General features: G+C 35.4%; 1 protein-coding gene across 4 annotated transcripts in view; it reads right to left on the reverse strand.

Annotated features, from left to right (window-relative positions):
- Nucleotides 1-25,596, reverse strand: part of CDK8 (cyclin dependent kinase 8) — a 129,506-nt gene that overhangs the window by 18,158 nt on the left and 85,752 nt on the right. For all 4 annotated transcript variants that reach the window (XM_032403307.1, XM_032403306.1, XM_032403309.1 and 1 more), the window contains 2 exons: nucleotides 3,025-3,082; nucleotides 676-807 (listed from right to left, as the gene is read on the reverse strand). In XM_032403307.1, coding sequence (XP_032259198.1) covers nucleotides 676-807; nucleotides 3,025-3,082 — 190 coding nt within the window. The remainder of the gene's footprint in view (nucleotides 1-675; nucleotides 808-3,024; nucleotides 3,083-25,596) is intronic.

Consider the following 25,596-nt stretch of genomic DNA (forward strand, 5'->3'; position numbering starts at 1 on the left):
TGTGGTAAAAGAACTGTGGTAGTTGAGCACTGAATCTGTTACAATATATAATCTGAGTATAAACTGTGGGAATTATGGTTTGTAAATAGAAAATAAATGTCATAAACATCAACAAAGTAGAAATAATGACAATGATATTTCTAACATAGCTTATAAATTGAGAGGTTGGTGGGGAAGAAGTAAAAGAGTACTAATTTCCTAATTCTTCAGAGTAGGGAGGTAATCAACATAATCAAAAATTGAAAAGTGAATTAAAGATACTCTAAACTTCTACTTTTTTCCATAATTTTTTCTCCTTAACTCCAAGGGGATCTTTTAGAAGTAAATATTTCTTTTGGTGAAAGAAACATTTGTCTGAAGTTTAATGGTTTAGAAATTTTACCGTGCTTATTTCTCTTTTCAAGTAAAATTTAAAATACATTTTTACTTAGAATGCATAGTGTGATCCCATATATTTAAAAAGTTTTAAAGTATCTATTTATCTATCAGAAAGAGATGGCTAGAATATTACATTCCTAATGCTAATAATGGTGTTTCTATGTAGTGGAATTTTAGGATAGTTTTTGTTCTTTTATAATTTCCTGTATTATTTGACTTAATATATAGAAATATGTATATTTCACAGTAACAAAGCCACTTTTAAAATGTCATGGAATTTTAATTAGTTCTACTCACCAATAGCTTTGGTATAATGTCTTGCTCCAAGAAGTAATTCTGGGGCTCGGTACCAGAATGTTACGACTACTGGATCCAAATCTGCTAAAGGCTTCAAAGGTGAATTAAATAATCGGGCAAAGCCCATATCAGCTGTAAAAAAAAGATAATAATAATGTTAAGTCAATAGATTTTTACAAATTTAGTTGATTAATTTTACCACTGATATTTAGTAAGATGGGGAAAATGTGCTGAATTCTTCACCTGGGTTATAGATATGCTTGCTGCCAGAGGTCAAGGGTGACCCTACACCCCTGGGCAGATTTCTTTCTGCCTGTCACGCCACCACTCGGGACAGGGTTGTTAAGCTGCATGTCCATTCTTTGGATCGGTCACAAGCACTGAGAAACTAGATCAGTTACCGTAAGGCTTTCCGTTATATGCATCAATAAGCCTGATCACTGGGGTAATCCGGAGTTGACTATACAGTATGTTAACACCACTATCTGCCCCCTCCCCATTTATTTGGGTTGAATTTTATTAACTTAACTTTAAAGAATCATAGTAATTTTTTAAGCTGGAAAAGACCTTTTAAAAGGTCATATAGTTCAATCACCTCCGTTTTCAGGAGGAAAAAAGAAAAAATTTTCAAAAGAAGAAATTAAATGATTTGACAAATGTCATAAACTCCTAGCTCAGAACTGGAGCTGTGGCATTTGACACAGTTTAATATGTAGTGTAGTTATTCAGACTGTTTATCCTATTAAACTGTAATCTTAAAGGCAAAACTGTCTTTTTTCATCTCTTTTAGTATCTATCTAGTGTCATTATACATAGCTTTTATCAAATACACATCGAATGAACAATCACCTATTCATACCACCTATCAAAAATTTCAAGATTCATCCACCTTTTGTTTGGTTTTGCTCTCCTAATATACATTTTTAATGAAGTAGGCCCTCGTCTAACCTACTTAATTAAGGAGGTTAAAAAAAACACACACACACAGAAATTTGGTAAAGAATTAAAACCATGACTCAGATTACTAAATACTGGTTTATAGAAGAACTAATATATCTTCTTAAATGTGAATGCTTTAAGCCGTTAGTATCCCCCCAAACCTGCTAACATCATGTGCATTACATATAAGTCCAAACTAGATTATTTTGTTATATAAAATTTCCCCAAATCTTAATAAAAAACATGTCTGTAACTACTGTTTGGCTGGGTCTTTTCTATTTTGCACACTTTGAACTTACATTTGAACTTGATGCAACCAAATTGGACTTTTCAAAACAAAGTAAGGACTTAACAGGCATTTGGTGACTGTAGAGTAGCTACTGACAGGGCCTGGCTCTCAAAGGGAGTCACTGACTAGGAGTACTTCGAGCTACATCAAATGTTTGTGACACTAAAAAATTTGTGAAGTTTGTATGATAAAAGAGTATTCTGAGAGTCTAATTAAAAGTGGAAAGTGAGATGGGGAATTTATAGAGGAAGAAAGGGAAGAAGAGTTAAGAACACTTAGGTTTTTCTTTGTTGGTTAAGTGGTACAAATTAGCTGATAATTTGAATTTATATTAAATGTTGCAATCAGAAATTACTCTTTACTTTTTTTATAAACTCCCACAATCCTGCTGCCTTTAAATTAACATAATTTAGTTACAACATTTCTTCTACCCACACACAAAACAAACTAAATAAATGTGACAAACACAACTTAGAAATGACAATGAAAAAAACCAGCTAGAATAAATACAGTTTTATCCTTATAGGTACCAGACCAGAACTGGGTAAAATTTTGCTCTGATATATAAGAAAACAGCTATTACAAAACATGCCAAGGTACAGAATGCTTGTTACTTTCTTTTCCCATCAGGTAGAGGCCTTCTATAACACAGGCTCATTTGTTCTATACTTATCCAGCCTCAGAGGTTTTCCTAGTTTGTAATTCCTAATGTTGAAAGGTCAACAGAGGCAAATGTTCTGATCGCATCCGGCTCAGGTGAACAGAACTGATGCTGTAATTACGAGTATGCTATATGCCCTTGCGACTAAAGGTGAGGCTGGCTTTTAACATGGATAGAAGTTACTCACCTCCATAGGCTATTTTTAATGAAGGCAAAGGTTTCTAAGAAACTTCCATGGCTTATTTATAATTAGAACACTTCAATCTCTAAAGATTGTCTGACACCTTTTAAGAGTGTGAAACATTTTTCACTTTTAATGTAAACTCTTTAGAAATGGCTTTGATCAGAAGGAACTACATGAATATACACATATTATTAGAGCAAAAGTTAGAAGTGATATTGCTGACTGCAAAAGGTTTAAAAGAGTGCTACACTGTGACTTATCAAAGATAAAACATACCAATCTTTACTCTTCCTCGCTCAGGACCTTCACCCATAACTAAAATATTAGCAGGTTTCTGTGGAAACAAAATAGTGTTTTTTTTCAGTAGACAGTAGTGGTTTCTTTTAAATAGACATTATGCCAATATAACATATCCACCTTTACAAAATCTCATTTACTCAAAAATTAAAATCAAACACAGGAAGTCACCAAAGAAACTTTATGTATATATATGCAAAGCAATATGCAAACCTCATGAAGTCCCAAATATGACAGTGCTTTTCTCCAGGTAGAGCTAATAAGGCTTTTCTTGGCTTACTTAGCCAAGTCTGTGTTCACTGTGGAGCATCTGACAGGAAGTTATAATGTTGTGGTTCCTTCCAACTCTTCCAATTATAATAAAATATCCTGCAACTTTAAGGGAAAATGTATCTTCAAAGATGATTTAATTCTAAATAGCAAAGGAAGGAGACACTGGGTATCTTTTTTTTTTTTTTTTTGGAAATGGCAAAGTATGCACCTATGTCTAAACAAATAAATTACAGAGAATCAATTTACTAAAGTCTTTTCTAAATGAATTAGTGAAGAGGAATTTTCTATGACCTGAACAGTTTTGAGATTTTTATGTTTAAATAAAAAGAGAAGCTAAAACTTAAAGTGAGATTTTACAGAAGTAAAATTTCAAACAGTGTTAAAGTCTCTAAAAATATACAGGATTAACTATCATCTACAATCTGCTATAGTGGTATCTACTATGTTGACATGTGAGATTTGTGCCCTCATCAGCAAGAAGGAAGAAGAGGGGAAGAAGGAAGATAAGGGGGTAGGATGGACAGAGAGGAAAGGGTGGGGGAGAGCAACCCCCAAACCTTTCTCACCCTGCTACCCTGTCTACTTGGTCTTTAATTCCACCAGTCTGCTAAATAACAGTGAAACTAGATTAGAATGCCCTTCAAGTACAGATTGAAGCAACCTTAAAATTAAAGATTATAATGAAGGCTGTTTACAGTGGAAACTAGTTCATAGGCTTCCCAAACCATATTTAGTAATAGCCCCCACGCTATTACTGACAAAATGTAACTTACAGTATATTATTCTATCAACTACTACAGATCAAAAAAATTTTTTTTATCCCTAGCAAAAAGAAAAGAATTGCTGAAACGGTAGAGGTTCCTACATTTTTCAAGGTGAAGAAACTAGGCACGAGAGATTAAATGACTTGCCCTATAAGACTGGGCAGCAGCAGCAGAGTCTACCCCACGGCTTAAGTCTAGTGCTCCCTTCCTAATATACCATTTTGAAAGTAACTTTATGTAGCAAGTTTTTCAATTAATGTATACACCATAATAACAATAATTCATTCAAGAAAAAGTTTTCAGAACCTCTATCATTACTACACACACACACACACACACACACACACACACACTCCGGACCACTGGAATAACCGGCAAAGTACCTAAAGAAGTACAGTATTAACACTATTCCCTGTGCACTATCTGCAAGTGCTGCCTAGCACAAGTAAAACTGCTTTCATGCACTGTGTTAATTAGTCACCAGTGGGTTGGACTCTGCAGAGACTCTCGGAGCTCAGCCTACTTCAAAATGAAATCGGATCTCTGAAACTAGCATAAAATATTGAAGGCAGAGGAGGGCTTACCAAGAGGAATCAGGCAGCATTTCTATCTAGCTGAGGAGCAAGGCTTGCTCTCAACTACCAATATGGACTCAGGAAGAAACTTCTATGTCTGTGCTAGAACTCTCTTCTTTCGGTCCACTGGGGCAGAACTCCCTAAACATCTCTTGAACACATTAACTACCCTTCACCCCATTATGATTCATTTTCCATCCAATCCATCTCTGTACTGTTACCAGGGTAACCTTTCTAAAAGACAAAGCTGATCATATCACTCCCTTGCTTAAAATCTACCATAGTAGTATCATGGAAAATTCTTATAAGATTGGGTGAAAACAGAACACAAAATAATATATAGGGGCGCCTGGGTGGCTCAGTCGTTAAGCATCTGCCTTCGGCTCGGGTCATGATCTCGGGGTCCTGGGATCGAGCCCTGCTTCAGGCTCCCTGCTCCGCGGGGAAGCCTGCTTCTCCCTCTCCCACTCCCCCTGCTTGTGTTCCTGCTCTCGCTGTGTCCCTCTCTGTCAGATAAATATATAAAATCTTCAAAAAAAAAAAGAAGATATATGGACTGTGATTACAAATAGGTTAAAAAAAGTACGATGGGTAAAGACTAGAACAAAAAGAGTAGTGACAGTGGTATGCATGAACCTTTTCAAAAATGTCGTTGAATGCTTTTGCTATGCTTTATTATTACTAAAATATTATTTCTACTTTAACTAGTCTCTCACCACTTGTGAATAAGATCCAAAGTCCTTATGAGGGATGCAAGGCACCCGCAAGCTCATTCCCATCAATCTGTCCTGCCCCACCTGCCACAGCCCACACTGCTCCTGCCATACTGGTTTTCAGTGTCCTGTGACTAGAGCTTTCAAATCTAGGTCATTGCTATCCCATTATTTCTGCCCCCAAAGACCCTTCCTCTGTGTTATTTGGCAAAATCTGATTCTTTGCCCCCCTACTTGATGACATAAATAACACACGAATACATTCCAATTATAAACAATTCAAACTATAAAGTCACATACAATTAAAAGTTAAAGACCCTTTCACCACCCATTGCTCCTCCACCATGTCCCAATCCCACTCCCTCCTCCAGAGGTGCAAAGTGATTAACTGGTTTGCTGTGATGGACTTTTCCAGCACTTAAGTGCTCAATCCTAAAATTTTCTCTCTGGATCTGGCAAGAGCAGAGCACAACATTGACATCTCTCTCCTCCTTTTATTTTATTTTTTTAAAGATTTTATTTATTTGAGAGAGAGAGACAAAGCGAGAGAAGGAACACAAGGAGGGGGAGTGGGAGAGGGAGAAGCAGGCTTCCCCGCAGAGCAGGGAGCCCGATGCGGGGCTCGATCCCAGGACTCTGGGATCATGACCTGAGCCGAAGGCGGACGCTCAACGACTGAGCCACCCAGGCGCCCCTCCTCCTTTTATTTTAGACGGAGTGGAAAATCTCTCTCCTTTTTTGCTTTCTTACTCATTCAGCAGCTGGGCCTATTCATGAGAAGCCTTAGGGTGAGTGGTACTGGTCAGCCTGCTATAAGGTAAAGGGGGAGAAACTCCCTCTCTTGTTCTTCATTTTGTTCAAGACTTATCAGACTGTCAAGTTCCAAACCGGGGTTTTAGCACTGGTTGGGGGAATAAACAGTTTCTCTGTCAAGGATTTGGGGCCAAAGCTCTAGTTAATAGTTAAAAATCACTTTTCTAGGCAACTTGCTGCCTATTGTATGATCTGAAGCAGGTCTTGGGGCTAAAAGCCATTACCATCACTACTTTTATAAGTGAACTTAAGATTCAGTTTGGGCATGCTATATAGTCACAAACAAAGAACAGTGCTGTGTTGTTTCAACAACACTATTTATGAACGATGGGTCCCTCCTCATGTTATTTTTACGGTAGCATTCTATATGCCCCGGCTACGATATTCTGATTTAGTAGAGTAACACTACGTCTAACACTAAATTTCTTTAGTGAATGCAATCTAAAGGACGTCTCAAGAGAAGAAGGCAGAAAGGCCCTAACGATCATGAATACTCTTGTTTTTGTCTTGTTGCTTAACCAATATTAAGGAAGGCTTCAAAGACTTGATAATTTTTCCTTTAGTACTTAATGCCATGCTGAAACAATATTCTCCAAAAAAGCTACTTTCTTTTCTTTCTCTTTTCTTTGTCTAGTAGTAGAATTTGGTAGTTTTTAGCTCTAGAGCCAAAACTTCCATTTGTTAGTGACAGTACATGAATCAATTAGTAATAACCATAACTGTGGTAAATAGTCTGTGATCTTTTATATGCTATCCAACATAACCACTTTGAAAGAACATTAACTATCTTTCTGCTTATGGAGATCAGAGGTCCAACATGACTTAAAGTATTATTACATCATAGCAACATCTTCAAATATGGCTATGCTATGCAAAGACATGATTACAGAACACCTTTTATTGCCTGCTGAACAATGAAATAAATCAACCAAACACTTGTGTGAAGTAGATTTGTTGTTTGAAACTATGATATCCTTCTCTTATTGCTGTTCTGTTTCTCCCAGAAAAAAAAAAATGTGTTTGTAATTAAAAGAACATGTCCTTGTTTTTTATTACAGGCTCATGGCTTATTTTGCTTTCTGTTGTTACGCTCCCCAAAAAACTCACTGATATTTCCTAAAGCAGGATGTTTGTATTGCAGAAAAAACCATTCATGTAGAGGTTTTCTGTCCTCTAGAATTTGTCATGCTGTGGAATAGTACATGGATGCCTTTGGCATACAGCAGAGATGGCGAATTGGTTTCATTTAAGGGGTCAATCCTGATTTAAAAAAAAAAAAAAAGGTAAGGACTTTAGGGAGCTCTATTTTGAGAAAGACAGGAATTGGGCTGACCAGGACACCACCATTATCGATCAGAGGCATCTGACAAAGGTGCAGAAGTGAAGGCTGGCTGATCTGTCCAGGTAACTGCCAAGACCTTCTTATTCTAGGGGTGAAAATGGGGCCTTCATATGTGCACTAAGGTGTCAAGGCAAAATGGAGAGTTTGAGGCAACACGAAAATTTCATTCTTGATGGATCTATGAAAAAAAAATAGCAATCCATAAGAAACCATTGTTAGGGGGCGCCTGCGTGGCTCAGTCAGTTAAGCATCTGCCTTCGGCTCAGGTCATGATCCCGGGGTCCTGGGATCGAGCCCCACGTCGGGTTCCCTGCTCAGCAGGAAGCCTGCTTCTCCATCTAACTCTGCTCCCCTGCTCCTGCTATCTCAAATAAATAAAATCTTAAAAAAAAAAAAAAAAGAAACCACTGTTAGTGCTGTACTCTAAGATTTATTCAGAATTTAACCTTCACAAACATTGTAAACAACACAACCCAGTGGCACATTTTTTAGATACTCAAAAACTTTCAGTTTGGTTGTTAATCATTATGTACTACAATACATGCTGACAAAATTAACTCTGATATATACACATGAGCAGCAAAGTCTTAGTAGACATATACTCAGTAATTTAAAAAATTGTTTTAATGATGGGGCACCTGGGTGGCTCAGTTAGTTAAGTGTCTGCCTTCGGCTCAGGTCATGATCCCAGGGTCCTGGGATTGAGCCCCGCCATCAGGCTCCCTGCTCAGCGGGAGTCTTGTTTCTCCCTCCCCCACTCCCCCTACTTGTGTTCCTGCTCTCGCTATCTCTGTCAAATAAATAAATAAAATCTTTAAAAAAAATTGTTTTAATGAAATCTTCTAAGGAGTTGAGTTAGTTAGAAATTTGGAAATCCAGTGAATGAGATCTGGAAGATGTCTTTATAATATAGTTCTCACTTTTTCTTCCAAGCTATGAATTGGTATTTTTCACCTCTAATACTAAATTTTACCCACTACTGCTGCTGAATGAACACCTTCAAGCTAAAGAAGAAATTACCAACTTTTACTCTAGGAAGTTTGTTTCTTGCTTTTTGTATAGATCTGAAAAAAAAACATGTATAATTTCCTAACAAATTCTGCTTCCTGATTAGAAAATAAATGTGACTTGTAACATGGAACTTCATCCCCTACAGTCAACAGTGTAAGTACTATACATTCACCCCTGTATTTACTGAATTAAGAGGCACTGAAGCCCAGAGACCAACAAACAAAGCAGCAAGCAAACAGTTCCTGCCTCCAAAGAGGTCAGGTTAGACTAACAGGTGGGGTAAATTCAGGCAAGGAAAAGCTTCACAGAGGTGATGATCCCCAACCTGCCTGAAATGTGAAAGCTCAGGAGCTGGTCTGAAAGATAAACAACAGGAGACAGTGCCTCAAGAATTCACTAACATCTTATACTAAATCTCCGCAGAGCTGGCTCTGCCCTCTCTCAAGGGACGGAGGCAGTGCTAACTGGAGTATCAAACACATGGGGATGCTGACTAATCTGTCACTTACCTAAGAAGTCCTCTTTTAGGGAGAATAGGAATTAGGTTCTCACAGTTGATGCAAATCGAGATATTTTATGAAACAAGCATTTAACTACATGACAGTAATCATGCTAATAATAGATGACAATTCCTTTCAATAAGCCCCTCCTACTTTCCTTCAGTCCAGACTACTAGCTCTATTTCTTGTTTTCATCTAGTGTCTCCTAGGTAATACAAAGTTACATAAAATGGTCTTTTACCAAGTTGTGAATATCATCATCCAAAGTATTTCAAATAATAAACATGATCTACATTATTAAAATTGGTATCTTTTAAAACTACAAACTTTGAATTTTTAAATTACAAAATTCTTAACCTGCCCACTTAAGGCAGTTGAGTATAAAATACCAGTTTAAGTGCAACAAGATCAACCTGGAATATACTCTCCTATTTTCACTGACACAAAGATCATTTTCTTACTGTCACAGACTACCAGAGGCAATATTCATTTCATTAACAATGAAACATGGGTGCACAGAACAGAAACATGGCAACAGAAATAAACTTTTAAATTTACAGGCACAGCTATATCTTATTTATTCCTAATAAAGAATGTGTGTGCACATATTAATATATATGTGTATATTTTCTTGTAGATGGAAATGTATTTTCCAAATTAGATTTACTTAATTGTATTTTTGTAAAGCTGTAAGGTGTGTTAGAACACAATTCAAGCAAAGAATCTAATAAAGTATCCAATGAAGAAAAAAAAAGTACCTTCAAGTAATCTTGAAAACTAGAAAACTGAGTAACAGTAAGGAGATCAAAAGCATCTTAAGGGAGAGGTATTAAGGGGCAGAGAAAGGATATCAAAAATCTTTAAATTTTCAAAACAGTTCCAGTGTCATTAAGAAGTTAACCAAATTAAAAAAAAAGAGTATACATAGTTCATATTCAAATCTGAAAATCACTGTAACTCCAAATACTATTCTAGACAATATTAATTTATATAATTGTTAGTGTAACAGTGATCAGTGGGTAGTACTGTTTTGTGTTCTGTCTTCCCAAGTTATTATTTTCTGGACAAATCTGGATGTTTATACATTACTTTTACTAACTACATTTTATTCCTCTATTAATAGACAGCTGGCTGTATTTCCCCCAAGCCCCCACTTCTGGCACCAATCCCAATGATGCTCCCACTGACAATGTTTGTATAAATTATACTTGCCTCCCCACCACCCCCCAAAACACCCTGACACATACGCCAGGTAATTTCCTTGGGATGAAATCTCCAAAGAAGAATTATCAGATCAAATAATATCAATAGCTTTATTGTTCTAAAACTAGAAGTTCGTTTTGCTTTTTAAGTTTCAAAGGTGGACACGTGCTCCATGGACATAATTTGGGAAATGAAGAAAAGGACAATGTGCTTGATAATAGATGACTGAAAACAAAGCATTTATAATCTCTAAACTAATAGATGACCACTATAAACATTTCAGGTTACCTTTTGTTTTTTTCCTTTTTATAAAACTAAAAAATGGCATCATACTAAATATATTGTTTGTACCCTTTCCTCACTAGTAAGCATATCATGAAGATTTATTTTTAATTTGGAAATTACTTTTCTGATATAATCCTTATGAATCCCATGGATTCATCATAATTTACATCAATTACCTACTATTAAATGTTTTGGTTGTTCCTAGTTCCTTAATTAAAGAAAAATGATGCCATAACAAACATTTCTGAACGTGCCTTTGAGAAATTCCTAGAAAGTCAAATTGTTGGGTAAAGGTTATAAACATTTTTAAGGTTTTTTGATACACATGAACAGACTTTGCCCTTGAAAGGGTCAAGTATCAATTCTATAAATTCAACGATCTTTTATAAAAACAATACCATTAAGTACGATAAAACCAATCTGGAAAACCAAAAGCAATGTATATAAAATTTTATAATTTTTATTAGCTTAAGTGATATATAATAGTAACTTAAAATTTTAATTTGAGTATCTTTTACTGATAATCATGTTCTGATCTGCTCTGTAGGTTTGTTTTATTGAGGAGGCTTAGATTATTAAACTTAAATATTCACCTCAATTCTCTATATTCTAGATAGTAAAGATATATTCAGTTATTTTTGCCATTTTTCTAATGTGTTACTTTCCTCTTGCTAAAAACTTTACATTTTATATTCTCTAAGGATATCTTTACTAGTGTTTTTACATTTTAGCATGTCTATTGTATCTTTAGTAATAGTTAGGAATTTACTTATGAATTTATCTCCAGCTAAAGCTAGAATAAATATCCCAATTTTTAAATATACATTTTACTACTATGATCCATGTGGGTTTTAGTGTAGTTTTAAGAAATAAGTAACAAAAAAAATTATAGACAAGAAAATACTTCTCCCTAATGATAATAAAGACTGATGCTCTTCTTTATTGTAAATAACTTCTAGTTTATTACGAATAACTTCTTATAATAGTGTGAGTGTATTCATTCAATTTTTGTTAACACCTGATACTTAAAAAAACACACTGTTTTCCTTCTAGAATATATGATCTTGTAGAAAAGTTTATTTTTTTTGAAATACGATTAAGAAAGTACAATTTACTACCCAGATTTAACCACAATATTTTGGTATGTTTTCTTTTGTTGATGTATTTTTCACTCAGCATTTTATTGCCACTATGTTGTGGTCTGCTTTTTCTCTTAACATTGTAACAACATTACTTAAACTTACTGTAAACATAATTTTAAATGACAACACAATAGTTCATCTTTTCTGCATGTCATAATTTGCACAATTATTTTCTGGTTGTTAGACATGTCAATTTTTTTCAATTCGTCATTATTATCAATAAAACTGTGATGGTCTTTTCACCATTTTTTACAATATCCTTAAGAGAGTTTGTTAAAAGTAGGGTGGCTAGATCAAAAGGAATGAATATTTTTTAAAGTTCTTGATAAATTCTAGGTTGTAATTCATGTCATAGCAGTTAGTGTTCATTCATTTAACATACTGAGGACACATCATGTATGATGCACTGTCCTTGGCATGAGATAGATAGTTCGTAAGAAAATAGACATGGCCCGGTGGTCTGGGTCTATAGGGAAGCCAGACATTAGATAAAGGTAAACAAATACATAAAAAATTACAAATGTACTAAATGCTATAAATGAAAAAAAAAAGATTCGATTAGAGAGAATGGGGTTCCTATTCTGAAATTAGATGGTGAGGGAAGGAAAAATGGGGGCACTACGTTGGACAGGATGGTGAGGAAGGCCTTTCAAGGTGACATTTAAGCTGGGACTTGACGGATGAGAAGAAAGGGTTATTTATGTATGTGTTATATTATGTATGAACTTTGTAGTCAGAAGGAAAAACAAGAAGGCATTTGTGGGTAGAACATGGTTAGCAGGGGTAGACTAGCAGGAAATGTACTTATAAAGTCAGACGGGGGGCCAGCTAATACAGGGTCTAGTTTGCGGATAAAATAACTTTTTAATCTCTAAATGAAAACCCAATAGTTTTAAGCAGGGAAGCAACAGTATAACAATAGCAACATGCATGTTAGTTATGTGCTAGGTTCTCTATATAGATGAATTCATTTAATCCTCACAATTACTCCACATCAGTACGTATTATTATTCCAATTTATAAGTGAGATGACCAAGGCCAGAAAAGTCTCAGCTGAACTGAGTTAGTTCATAGTAACCATTTCACACTGACTTGTCAGGAGCAGAGCTAGGGTTGAAATGCAGGTAGTTTGGTTCCAGAGTCTGTCCTCTTCAACCACTGCATTATACTGCCAGTGCAACATCATTTGATAGTAGAAAATGGCGGCTCCTAAGAATTGTTGTGTTACCTTCCCAGTGAAACTTCTAAAAATGTTTACACACACACTGTGTATGTATGTGTTAAGTATGTACAGTGAATTAACTGTTTATAGCATTTGTGGTCTGACTTTTGGTTAATCTTGGTGTTTTCCTTAACTTACATGATCTGTTATTATTACTCATTTTTCTAACATGTTTCAAAAGTTTTTCTGATTTTTTATTTGCCTTTCAAACAACTGGTTTGAAGCTATATATTTCTGCCTACTTGTATGATTTCAAAAATTCTGACACTGACATGTGTCTTGCAACTTGCGATGGATGCATACATTTAACTCAGGAGTATTTTTTGTACTTTCAAATTCCGTGTCTTAAATGGCTTATTTTTCAATTGATGATGTCTAATAGTTAAGAAAAGATAATTCTGCTTTTATTTCTAGCTTTATTTTATTGTGTTCTGAAATGCAGAATTTATGACTTTGTGAGTTCTTACCATGAATCTAATTTCTAGTACAAACTGGACTTTTGTAGTGTAATTTTGTGAGTGAATGTTTATTTAAAAAATACATCCTTTTAGACAGCTCTAAATGCCAAGCAACTCTATTACACCACATTGCTTTATTCTACAATTTTTGTTCTTTATTTAAAAAATTTTGTCATAATCTGAGAGAAAAATGGCAAGGTATACAATTATATATTTCTATTTGTTTTTGTACAATTGTCAAATTGAACAAACCATAAATTCTTTGCTGTATTTTCATTAATCATTCTGCCATTATAAAATGTGTTTCAATCTTTTGAAATAAAATATACTTTATCTGATACTATAATTTTGTTTTCTATTTGAACAGACACAGACTTGAGACCAATGGTTCTCAACTTTTTTCTTCTGCTAAACATTTGAGGAATATGATAGATTCCTTTAGAAAATGAGGAAGTAGTTAAGAATAAGGCTGAAAAAACTCAGAGGTGCCACCAGCTATTAAGTTGTGTGACCTTAATCTCCATTTCATCATTTATAAAATACAAATAAAATAACAAGTGTCGCTGCAGATATTAAATGTGACAAATGCTCATAAAAGGCTTACAGCATGATGCTTGATATGTAAGATCCTAAATATATTATAAATGATAATTATGATGGCAGCTAGCACTATAATCTGTTAACAATGATTCACTGCTGTAGTGATTCTTAAGTAAAAGCTTCCTGGGCGGTGGGGAGGGTGCCCATGCTTAAGTGGACAGTGCCCCCAAGATGATTTTTCTATATTGCCCTATGAGACACCCCTAGTAGCTTTTGATATCTTCTAGCTTTTAGTCATTTATACCTTTTAGAGATTAAAAAAACTGCTTATTCTTAACATCAGCTGTTAAAAAAAGTAATAAAAATATACATTCTTGTAGAAAATTAAAATATAGGAAAGTAGAGAGAAAGTGAAATTTACCTGAAATCTTATCTCACAGAGTTAAACCATTACAAACATCTTGATGGACATAATTCTAGATATATCTAAATCTGTATTATTTATATTTAATACAAATGTCTTATAAAGGCTCTTTTGCTTTTTGGAGCCTCCCCTATCATAGCTATCTAGGTTATTTCTGTACCAGAACATTGTTAAATAAGTAGTAATGGAAGGTCAAAGGTTAATGGCTATTGATTTGATATATATACTTTTCATGCTTGGAAGCTTCCTTCTTTTCTTATTTTTAATAAGAACTTCAATCAGAAATGAATATTAAATTTTGTCAAATAATACTGCATATTGAATTTTGCTAAAGTTTTACATTTACAACTACTGAGATAACCATAGTGTTATTCTCTTAGCACTAGTAATATTGTGAATCCTGTTAATAGGTTTCCAAATACGAAATCATCCATGCATTCATAAAATGAGCTTCATTTACTTAAAGCATAGTATTCCTTCAATGTCGCTCTGGATCTTTTTTGCTAACATTTTACTTAAGAAATATGCACAAATACTTATATGTGACTTTGTGGGCTATGTGCATTATCTTTACCAGCTTCGTGTCAGTGTTATGCTTTCTTCCTACAGAGTTATTAAGGAAACTTTCTTTTGCTCTAGAATAGTTTATACAGTGTAGGATTAGCTGTTGCTTGCGGGTTGAAGCAAATGTGAAACCATGTGCAATTGTTACATTTTGTAGAGGTAGCCCTGTGACAAATGTCTTTATTTCTTCCATAGTTACTGGTCTCTTTAGTTTTTCTACCTCTTCCAGTGCCAATTATGGTAATTTGTACTTATTTTAAAATGCTTATTTAATCTAGGGTTTTGTAGGACACCAGAATAGTTCAACAACCACTAAAAAATTTTAAATTGTAGTAAAAAATCATCAGTCCCCACTTCAGTGCACCAGAAACGGAATTTCACAGACAACTTTTATCGACCTTCAAGAATAAATAATTTCTACATTGTACACACTATTTCAGATAATAAAATCATTTTCTGAAGCTGATAATCATGAAAACAGAACAAAGACAGTATACAAACACATGAGTACTGACCAATCTCACTTGTCAATAAAGATGAAATAAAATATTAGCAAAGGGAATCCAATAGTGATTGAAAAAAAATCAAGACCAAATACAGTTGATCCCATGAATGCAAGGATGGTTCAACTTCAAAAACAAAACAAAACCTTATAAATTAAGTTTCCACATTAACAGATTAAAGGAAATAGCTATATGACCATCTCAAAAGATGCAGAAAAAGCACTAAATAAAATCCATTTTTGATTTAGGAACAAACAACTTAATTAGATATACAAGTAAACATCTTTAACCTGATAAAAGGTATTCACCAAAACCCCAGAACAAACATCATATATAATGGTGAAACTTAAGAATTTTCATTAAAGACAGAAAAATAGTCACCTCAATTACTTGCCACTGCACTAGTAACTAGGTCCTAGCCATTTACCATTACCAAATAACAAGGGAAAAAAATGCATTTCATACATTCCAATTTTTACTTTCCCTTAAAATTTTAGTATTTCCAGGGGCGCCTGGGTGGCTCAGTTGGTTAAGCGACTGCCTTCGGCTCAGGTCATGATCCTGGAGTCCCTGGATCGAGTCCCGCATCGGGCTCCCTGCTCAGCGAGGAGCCTGCTTCTCCCTCTAACCCTCCCCCCTCTCATGTACTCTCTCTCTCAAATAAATAAATAAATCTTAAAAAAAAAAAAAAAAAATTTTAGTATTTCTGTAACTGTGTTCTATCTTATACCTTCTGTGTGACAGTCAAATTGGCAAAATGTTTTCTTTCTTAGTGATATATAAAACAATGCTGCAGGCTTTCTGCTTCCCAGTCTGCAGTACAAAGATGTAATATGATATGTTTGGGATAGATTCTGTGTACCAGTCTCACAGGTGGGAAGCTACGGAGGCATTTTAGGTAGTGGAATATGATGTGATTTACTTTTTAGAGGGATCATTCTCAAGGCTATGTCAATATTAGACCATATAAACCACAAGACTACAATGTTAGATTGCTTGGGAGTTTTTGCAGTAATCCAGGTGCCCTGGATTAGAACAGCAATAATAGAAAGAAGTAAAGCCGTAAGGCAATAAGTGGAGTCCAAAAAATTCAACTGGAAGTGTAAACTGGAAGGTCAGGTTACTGTGGGGTAAATGAACAGAAATTAATGAGACCAATAAAGTGAGCCTATAAACTAGCAGTCCTGGAAGTCCACCTGGAAAATCCAAATCCATGTCCTGCCAGCAAAGAATTTTAGAATCTCCCTATTGGTGGCTCCTGATTACTGGATTGATCTAGAGATACTGAACTACAAGAATGCAGAATCTCTGCCAAATTTGCCCTTCCCTTCATGGTTCACTCTCCCACAGCTTCATCTCCCTGACAATAAGCACCACAGTTTACTCTTCTTTGGGAAATGACACTAGTCAGATGCATAGGACCAATGGCCAATGTGCTATATTCAAATCTGAGTTACTGGAAGGTCTTACTGTAGTTTAATCTGAGATATATTTTGAAGACAGAATTGATAAGAATCCATTTATTCATTCAATAAATATTTATTGTGCATCCAATATGTGTTATTCTGGGTACAAATGATATAGCAGTAAAATAAATGGATAAAGTTCCTGCCCTTAAGGTATACTTATATTCCTAGGGCAACCTGATGATGAATTGGAAGTAAAATGTACTAAATGAACATTATTATGTGCCAATCACAGTCCTAATACTTCAAATGAATCTCAATCAAAAAGATAAAAATAAAGGTTTGGCCCCATTTATAAATGAGGGCAGTTAACACTTACAGAGGTTAATCCTACCAAAAGTTATATAATTAAGTGGTAGACCAAGATTTGAACAAATCTTAGGCCCACTATAATAGGGGCTTAATTTTTCAGGATGCATAACCTAAGATCCCTTATTGGTCCTTACCACATACAATCATTTCTTATTTTTCTTCTTAATTTTTCCTGTTGTTATTCTTCACTTCTTCCTACTTTTCACCTACTTCTTTTTTTATTTTTAGATTCCCCTCTTCCTCCTTACCATAAGGCCCAGACAACATCTGATTTTACCAGCTGGTGTTAATTAGACAGACAAAAAATTAGAAGATCAATCAAAAGAAGAGCGGGTCCAAAGAATGAGTGTTATACATTCCGAGTTTTTGACTCTACCCTCTAAGGAATACACCTGTGTAATAACAAGTCTAGCGTAATAGAACACTAGTCACTGCTGGAAATGTTGAATGGTGATGGGATGGTTATCTGCTACAGATATTAGCAAGAATTACCACACCATGTAAGGGATGGAAATGGTTACTTCCAAGACGCCTTCCAACTTTATGGTCTGTTAGTCTATGAAATTAGGGAAAACAAAAAAATGCTCATTTCAAATGTTACATGGTGTTTACATAAACACATTTTTAAACTCATGATTAAAAAAAATTAGCAGTCTACCTCCCATCATTTACATTTTTATTAAACAGGCATCTTAAACGGCACTGACCTAAATTACAAGCCCATCTGTAATTTGAAAAGACCATAAATTCTAGAGAATTGAAACTAATCTTGGAAATTCAGAACATCTATTTTATTTTTTAGAAAGATTTATTTATTTTGGAGAGAGAGCACACACTTGTGAGTTGGGGGAGGGGGCAGAGGGAGAGAATCTTCAAGCAGACTCCCTGCTAAGCCCGGAGCCTGCTGCGGGGCTCAGTCTCAGGACCCATGAGATGAATATCTGGGCCTTAAAACAAAAGTCTGGATGCTTAACTGACAACCACTCTCAGGCATCCCTCAGACATCTATTTTAGCACTGAGTTAGGAATCCTCACATTATATACCTACTTAAGAGTACTAGATCTATGGCATGATATATATCTGAAGGCAAATTATACATAAATTAAATAATAAAAACAGACATTGGTAATTACAACAAAGTGATACTCTGAAGAAAAAGTAAAATCCCAGCTATACTGAGGGTAGAACTTTAATAAAGAAATACTTTTCAATAGTTAATTTAATAACTATTGCCAACTTAATATCTAACTGTACCTGAGGAAACTTTCATTTTTACTAAATCTCAAAAAAAATTCCTATGTGTTGATTAGAACAGCATTTACAAGCATTTACACAAAATCTTGAGCTTTTATCTTGAACTGACTTTGAAATATGGCTAACTGCATATGTTTATTTCTTTAGGAAGACTTGCTTTTCCCCTCCTATATGACCACTTCTCATTTGCTTGTATCTGGTAAAGACATACAGTAGTCAAACTGAAAAAGACTTACTGAAAGATATATGTGGCCATGGAAGCCTATGACTTTAAACAGGTTTAGATGACAATTTTAGCTGAGATAAGACAAAACCTTACCTAATATATTCTATCCTTAAAGATTAAATTACTTGGCAAATCTTCAGAAGTCTGGAAAACAATATAATACTCTGATACTCTAAGGCCTGACTCTACTATTAGAAAGTTAGACTGGAATATTAATTTTTATATGCTCTTTCAGAGTATAATTCAGAGAATTCTGAAACTTTTTTTTGGAAAAACCATTTCTTTGTATTTTAACTACAATGTATTTCTCTTTTCCTAATGTAAAAGTCTAAAGGCCAAAAAAGAAAAAGTGGGGATTCACCACTAACACTATATTCAGCAGTAATAACTTATATCAGATGCAGGCAGAGACCTGGTAAATTCTTGTCATTAGTATGATTCAAAAGTTTTTTAAACAAAACCTTCCCAAATCTGTCCTGTTTTTAGAAACACACTGCTCTAGATGATAGTAAATTTTGTTTATAAACATGGAAGCACTTATATAAATGATATAATGATGTATCACATCAATTATGTCAAAAGTAGAGAAAAGATTATATCTGACTTAAAACTCTGATAGTCCTCTACTTCTACTAAATTTTCAGGGTCATTCAAAAATATAGTCTTACACTCTTCTGAGAAATAAACTGAGGGTTCTAGAGGGGAGGGGGGTTGGGGGATGGGTTAGCCTGGTGATGGGTATTAAAGAGGGCATGTATTGAATGGAGCACTGGGTGTTATACGCGAACAATGAATCATGGAACACTACATCAAAATAAATAAATAAATAGGAAAAAAAATGTAGTCTTACACTCCTTAAAAAAAAAAAAACAACCTTGATGAGATTATTTAGAATAACTATTCTTGATCAGTGAGAAATTTGACTAAAAATATTCTAGTAGTGTGTTGATAAGTGTCTGAAAAGACTCATTCAGAATCTTAAGAAAAAGTAGCCTAGAAGCAATATGCAAACCAAATAACAGTATTTTTTATTACCAACTTGTAACCTGCCCATATAAACATGTATATTTGTAATTGTGCCATTTAGTAAAATTAAACGGGCTACTTTTCCATTATTTACAAATAATAGAACACAGTCCATTGTGTATGCTCAATATTAATATCAAAATTAAGCAAATGTAGCATTTGTCAATAAACCAAACAGACTGTTGACAAACAGTCAAATATTTTCAAGGAAAATTGCCCAATTGGTCATTTAAGTAAACACACTTTAGAATAAGCACAATATTCATAATATTAATTAAAATGAATGCAAGCCTCATTTAAGTTTGCCTTAATCAGTTATCATCAGTAAAACCCATGTTTTATCCTCAAGCCTAAATTTTATGGATGCAATCTTAATACTACACAATTAAACAAACAAGAAAATTAGAGTAAATCCTTGAAGTTCCCAATAAATGAAGCAAATCTCAAGCAATAAGCATGATTAAACCTGACATTTCCCAAAGCATTTTTCTTCCCAAAAGCTCTGGAATTTTTTGTTTTTGTTTTAGATTTTATTTATTTATTTGAGAGAGAGAGGGCATGAGCAGGGTGAGAGGCACAGGGAGAAGCGGACTCCCCACTGAGCAGGGAGCCTGACCTGGGACTCTGGGATCATGACCTGAACCAAATGCAGATGCTTAATGCACTGAGCCACGCAAGCATTCCTTTGTTTTGTTTTTGTTTTTGAGAGACAGAGAGCCTGCAGCAGCGGCGAACGTGCGGGGGGTATACGGGTGGGCAAGGGAGACGGAGAATCCCAAGCAGGCTCCAGGTGGGGCTCCATCTCAGGACCTTGAGATCATGATCTGAGCAGAAATCAAGAGTCAGACCCTTAACTGACTGAGCCACCTATACACCCCCCGACCCAGGTTCTGTTTTAAAGAAACAAGCTTAACATGTTCCCCACACTCATGGAAGCTAAAGCACAGAGAAGGGGCAAAAAACAGAACAGAGGCTGTGAATGCAGGCTCCTTTCTTCCCAACTGTTCAATTCTTTTGTTGCTTTGCCTGTTCCCCCATATGAGTGATCTCAGGGTCCTTTCTGCTTGTATTTTTTTTTTCCCTAAAGAATTTACTGGCCCTGGGGTGCCTGGGTGGCTCAGTCAGTTAAGCGTCTACCTTTGGCTGGGGTTGTGATCTCTGGGTCCTGCTCTCTCACGTGCTCTCTAATAAATAAATTAAATCTTAAAAAAAAGAATTTACTGGCCGCCTTTTTAGGTAGAAAGAAAATGTATGTCCATTTTTTCTGTTTTCCTTTTTTTTAATAGCATCATTAACAACATAAGAACACCCTAAGCCACATTGAATACTATGTGTGAACTTTAATAACACCCTAACTAGACATTTTCCTCAGTTTCTAGTCCAGAGGGAACACTTTTTTCTGATTACAATAATACATGTTAACTGCAAACTATTCAGACAATTAAAAGTTATTAAAGGAAGAAAGTGAAAATTGCCTGAAATTCTCCTACCCATAAATAAACCCTACTTAGAAAAATGTATTCCCGTGGCGCCTGGGTGGCTCAGTCTGTTAAGTGTCTGCCTTTGGCTCAGATCATGATCCCAGGGTCCTGGGATCGAGCCCTGCATCGGGCTCCCTGCTTGGCGGGAGGCCTGCTTCTCCCTCTCCCACTCCCCCTGCTTGTGTTCCCTCTCTTGCTGTCTCTCTCTCTGTCAAATTAATAAATAAAACCTTTAAAAAAAAAGAAAAATGTATTCCCTAAAGGCAGCTGCTATTCAAAATAATTCAATCATCACTGTCAAGAAGTTTGTGTAAAACATTAAAGTACTTATAATTTGGGACTAAGTATTTTCTAAAGATTTGAGTAAGTTTTTTCTTCCTTTCCTAACTGTATCAAATACCTTTTGGGAAATAGTAAAGTGCAGCGGCTTTCAAACCTTTCTGAAGACAACCCACAGGAAGAAAATCATTTAATATTAAATGACGATATTCACATATAAACATATATAAGTGAAACAAAAGTTTCAGGAAACAATAACTGCCCTTAATACATATGATGTACTCTGATTTTTTTATTCTAAGGCCATTAAAAAAATAAAAAATAAAAAGGCTGGTTGTGTTGTGTGCTTTCCTGACTCACTTATGGCTTACAACCTGCAATTTAAAAATCACTGACCTAGAAGAAAAATCCCTACATTTAGTGATCCAGCTGTGTTACAGTTCTCCAAGTAACCAGAATCAAGTCATTTACCCTCTTTGCCTCTCAGTTTTTCCACTTATTAGTGACAGAATTCAACAGACAATAAAACATGCACCTCAAAACAAACCATATCACCACGAAGCAAATATTAGTATTGGTAAGCAAAACGAATAAACCAGGCAATCTTTCACTCAAATAAAGAGAATCGGACCCAGAATACCTCCATAATTCATCATGCTACCATCAGTACATGATAAGATGCCTTGATAAAGAAGGCCCTTGAAATTGAGTTTCAGTGCCTGGCTCACTCAGAGATTTTGATCTTATTTGATGGTTGCTAGGAAACCAACCCATCCTTCACTAAGGACAGCTGAAGCCCCACCAAGTGATTCCAAGTTACTCGGGATAATTAAAATTAACTGCAGGGCAACAGCACTACCAGATTTTTTTTTAAAGTCATATTAAAGCTTTGAAATGGCTTGAGCCTCTTTTAAATATGTATACACAGTGGCCCACAGGGCTATTTCACATGATGTACTTCTCACAGTAGCACATCTCCATTGGCATAGACCTAAAGGAAATCTCTGTAGAGATTTATTTTCTAAGAAATTTTACTGTGGCATAAAAAACTATTTTGAGAGGCGCCTGAGTGGCTCAGTTGTTAAGCGTCTGCCTACAGCTCAGGTCATGATCCCAGGGTCCTGGGATCGAGCCCCACATCGGGCTCCCTGCTTGGCGGGAGGCCTGCTTCTCCCTCTCCCACTCCCCCTGCTTGTGTTCCCTCTCTTGCTGTGTGTCTCTCTCTCTGTCAAGTAAATAAATAAAATCTTAAAAAAAAAAAAAAAAGACTATTTTGAATTAGTTTAGGGCAAGAGTGATTATAGCTGATAGTTGAAATAGTCAAACAAAGCGAATTTCATATATAGCCTTGTAATTCAGCTTGATTAATAATAAAAAAACAAACTATGATGAAAAGTTACAGTATCTCTCACTTAATATTACACTCCACTTAGTGCAGCAGGATGAAAATACCACCTTAGGTGCCAGGTAGTTCCAAGTTAAATACCACTATGATAAAACCATTAAGGTAGGGCGCCTGGGTGGCTCAGTTGGTTAAGCGACTGCCTTCGGCTCAGGTCATGATCCTGGGGTCCTGGGATTGAGTACCACATCGGGCTTCCCTCGCTCTGCAGGGAGCCTGCTTCTCCCTCTCCCTCTGCCTGCCATTCTCCCTGCTTGTGCTCTCTGTCAAATAAATAAATAAATAAAATCTTAAAAAAAAAAAAAAATTAAGGTAATAATTAAAATGAAACTTTGAATATCAGTTTTTTTAAAAAGTGGAACACATTAATGACCATATGAGAACTTGATATATACTTAACAAAAATTAATGGTCAATTGGCCAGTCTTAATAACTACTACTCTACTTTCCTACATTCCTTAGCAATGTGTTGAAAGCCCAAGTCTTTAATATTTAGAGTCTGATTTAAGTGTAAACCATTTTTATGGTCTGATATGGTTGGACGAATATTTTCAACCAAAAGCATAAAATTCAGCCAACACTGAATGCACTAGAAAATTAAAAGTGAATAAATATTAATAAATATTAGCTAGAAATTAAAGTATTTACATTGTGACTAGTAATGAACTGGTCAGTTAAATACAGTAGAACAGTGAAATACGAGAGTCGCGAGTTCAGAACAGCTGGTGTGTTCAGAAGGTAGGTACTGCTGCCTTATCTACAATTTAAGTATAATTCACACAGAAGGGACTTTTAAGATGTGTTTGAAAAAAGTAAGGGACCTATGATGGAGATGTCCTAATGTTAAGATTAAAGGAAAACATTGGAAAAAAATAAATGACATCAGAGAAGAACATGAATGAATAGGTAAAGCAGGTTTCCTTCACTGGGTGGAATAAAAAAAATTGGGTAGAGGAAGAGTGTGATAAAAGAAATTAACAGATCAGTATCATTAGCTGAATGGTCTTTGGACTGACTGATCAGAGCCAAGTTCTTTTAAGTAGAAAGAGGGAGGCTGCTGAAAAGAACTAAAAATATAGTATGAAAAGAAGATCTTTTGTACTGCTCGACTACAGTAAACCATAACAGAGCTAAGAGGATAGGTAGTAAAAGAAGAAATGTAACAGAGTATGCACAGAAAAACATCAGGTAGCAGAAATAACCTATGGAGAATCACCTTGGAAGACACTTTGTTTCTGTTACAAATGAGCTAGTTTATTCATTCAACAAATATAAGCAGTATTGTATACACTGTGTATTTTGCAAGGCACTGGGAGGGATACAAATACATATTAAGCCAGTCTTTGGCCCTCAGAAATTTATAATCAAATAGAGAACTTATTACCAAAACTAGTTTAAGTGCCCCTGAGTAGTTCAAAGTAGCTGCTATAGGACTTTAGATGTACACATTCTCACTTCCAGCTAGGGTGACTGGGGGGGGGACTTTATTGCTGAGGTAGCAGGAGCAGAGCTTTAAAGATGAATAGAATTTTAAACACTAGAGATGAAGGGAAGAGAGGATTCAAGTAGGTAGGGCAACCTCTGAGTTAGCTGGAAGTAGGTATACAGAGTGAGAAGGAAGAAAAAAAAAAGATCATAACCAGCTTTCACTTCAATTCACAAATACTGGCATGCAGAGATTTTCAAATTTTAATCTAATCAGATTTTTTTCTCGTTTAAAAAAAAAAAAGACCAAAAAACCTGACTTTGAAATTTATTTCACAACTGCACAAGAAAACCAATCCTAAAATTAGGAAGTTATACAAAAAATACTCGTTTCTACTGAAAGAGGTCAGACAGATGAGAGAGTGAACTGGCCGGGTGGCTGGGTGTCCTAAAACGGTCATAGTAGAGGTACTAGTAGTGACAACTTCTCATGGCCTTGCCAATGTGCTTTAACTCAGTCAAACAGGACTACCATTTTAGAGGAAAGACTTCAGACACCATTGTTTTCAGAGGAAAAACTTCAGACACCATTGCCAAATCAAACTTTGGCTTCTACACAAAAAGTATCAAATATGATTTTGGTGCTTACTGTCTTTTTATTTTGTGCTCAGAAAACTACCAAACTCAACCCAATCAGGCTAATAGACTTCAAACCTTTCCTTATTTTGAGTCACTTAAATAATATCTTTTACTTGAAGTTTTCATTAAGATTTCACACTTAGTTCCTCTTTATAGTAGCAGGTAAAATATCTTAATATTCCTTAACCCAACACTCCTACTATTTTATATAAGCAGATAACTGGGGGGTAAAAATGGAATTAACTGGTCCCATACTGTTTCAACTCTGTGCCTCTGTTTACTCATTTGTATAGGATGGTTATTTTGTGTGCCAGCTTGGCTGGGCCATGATGCCCACATATTTGGTCAAACATTTTTCTGAATGTTTCTGTGAAGCTGTTTTTCGATGAGATTAACATTTAAATTGGTAGACTTTGAGAAAAGCAGCTCACCCTCCATAACATTGGTGGGCCTTATTCAATCAATTGAAGACTTTAATAGAACAGAGACTGATCTCCCCAGAGCAAGAGAGGTCTGCCAGCATACTGCCTTTGTATTTGACTGCAACTCTTCCCTTTAGTATCCAGCCTTCTGGCCTATCCTGCAGATTTTGGACTTACCAAGCCTCCACAATTTGCCTGAGGGAACTCCTTAAAATAAATCTCTCTCTCTCTCTTTTTCTACACACACACACACACACACACACATTCTGTTTCTCTGGAGAATCCT

The sequence above is a fragment of the Phoca vitulina genome, unplaced genomic scaffold, assembly GCF_004348235.1.
Source record: "Phoca vitulina isolate PV1807 unplaced genomic scaffold, GSC_HSeal_1.0 scaffold5, whole genome shotgun sequence".
Lineage (NCBI taxonomy): Eukaryota > Metazoa > Chordata > Mammalia > Carnivora > Phocidae > Phoca > Phoca vitulina.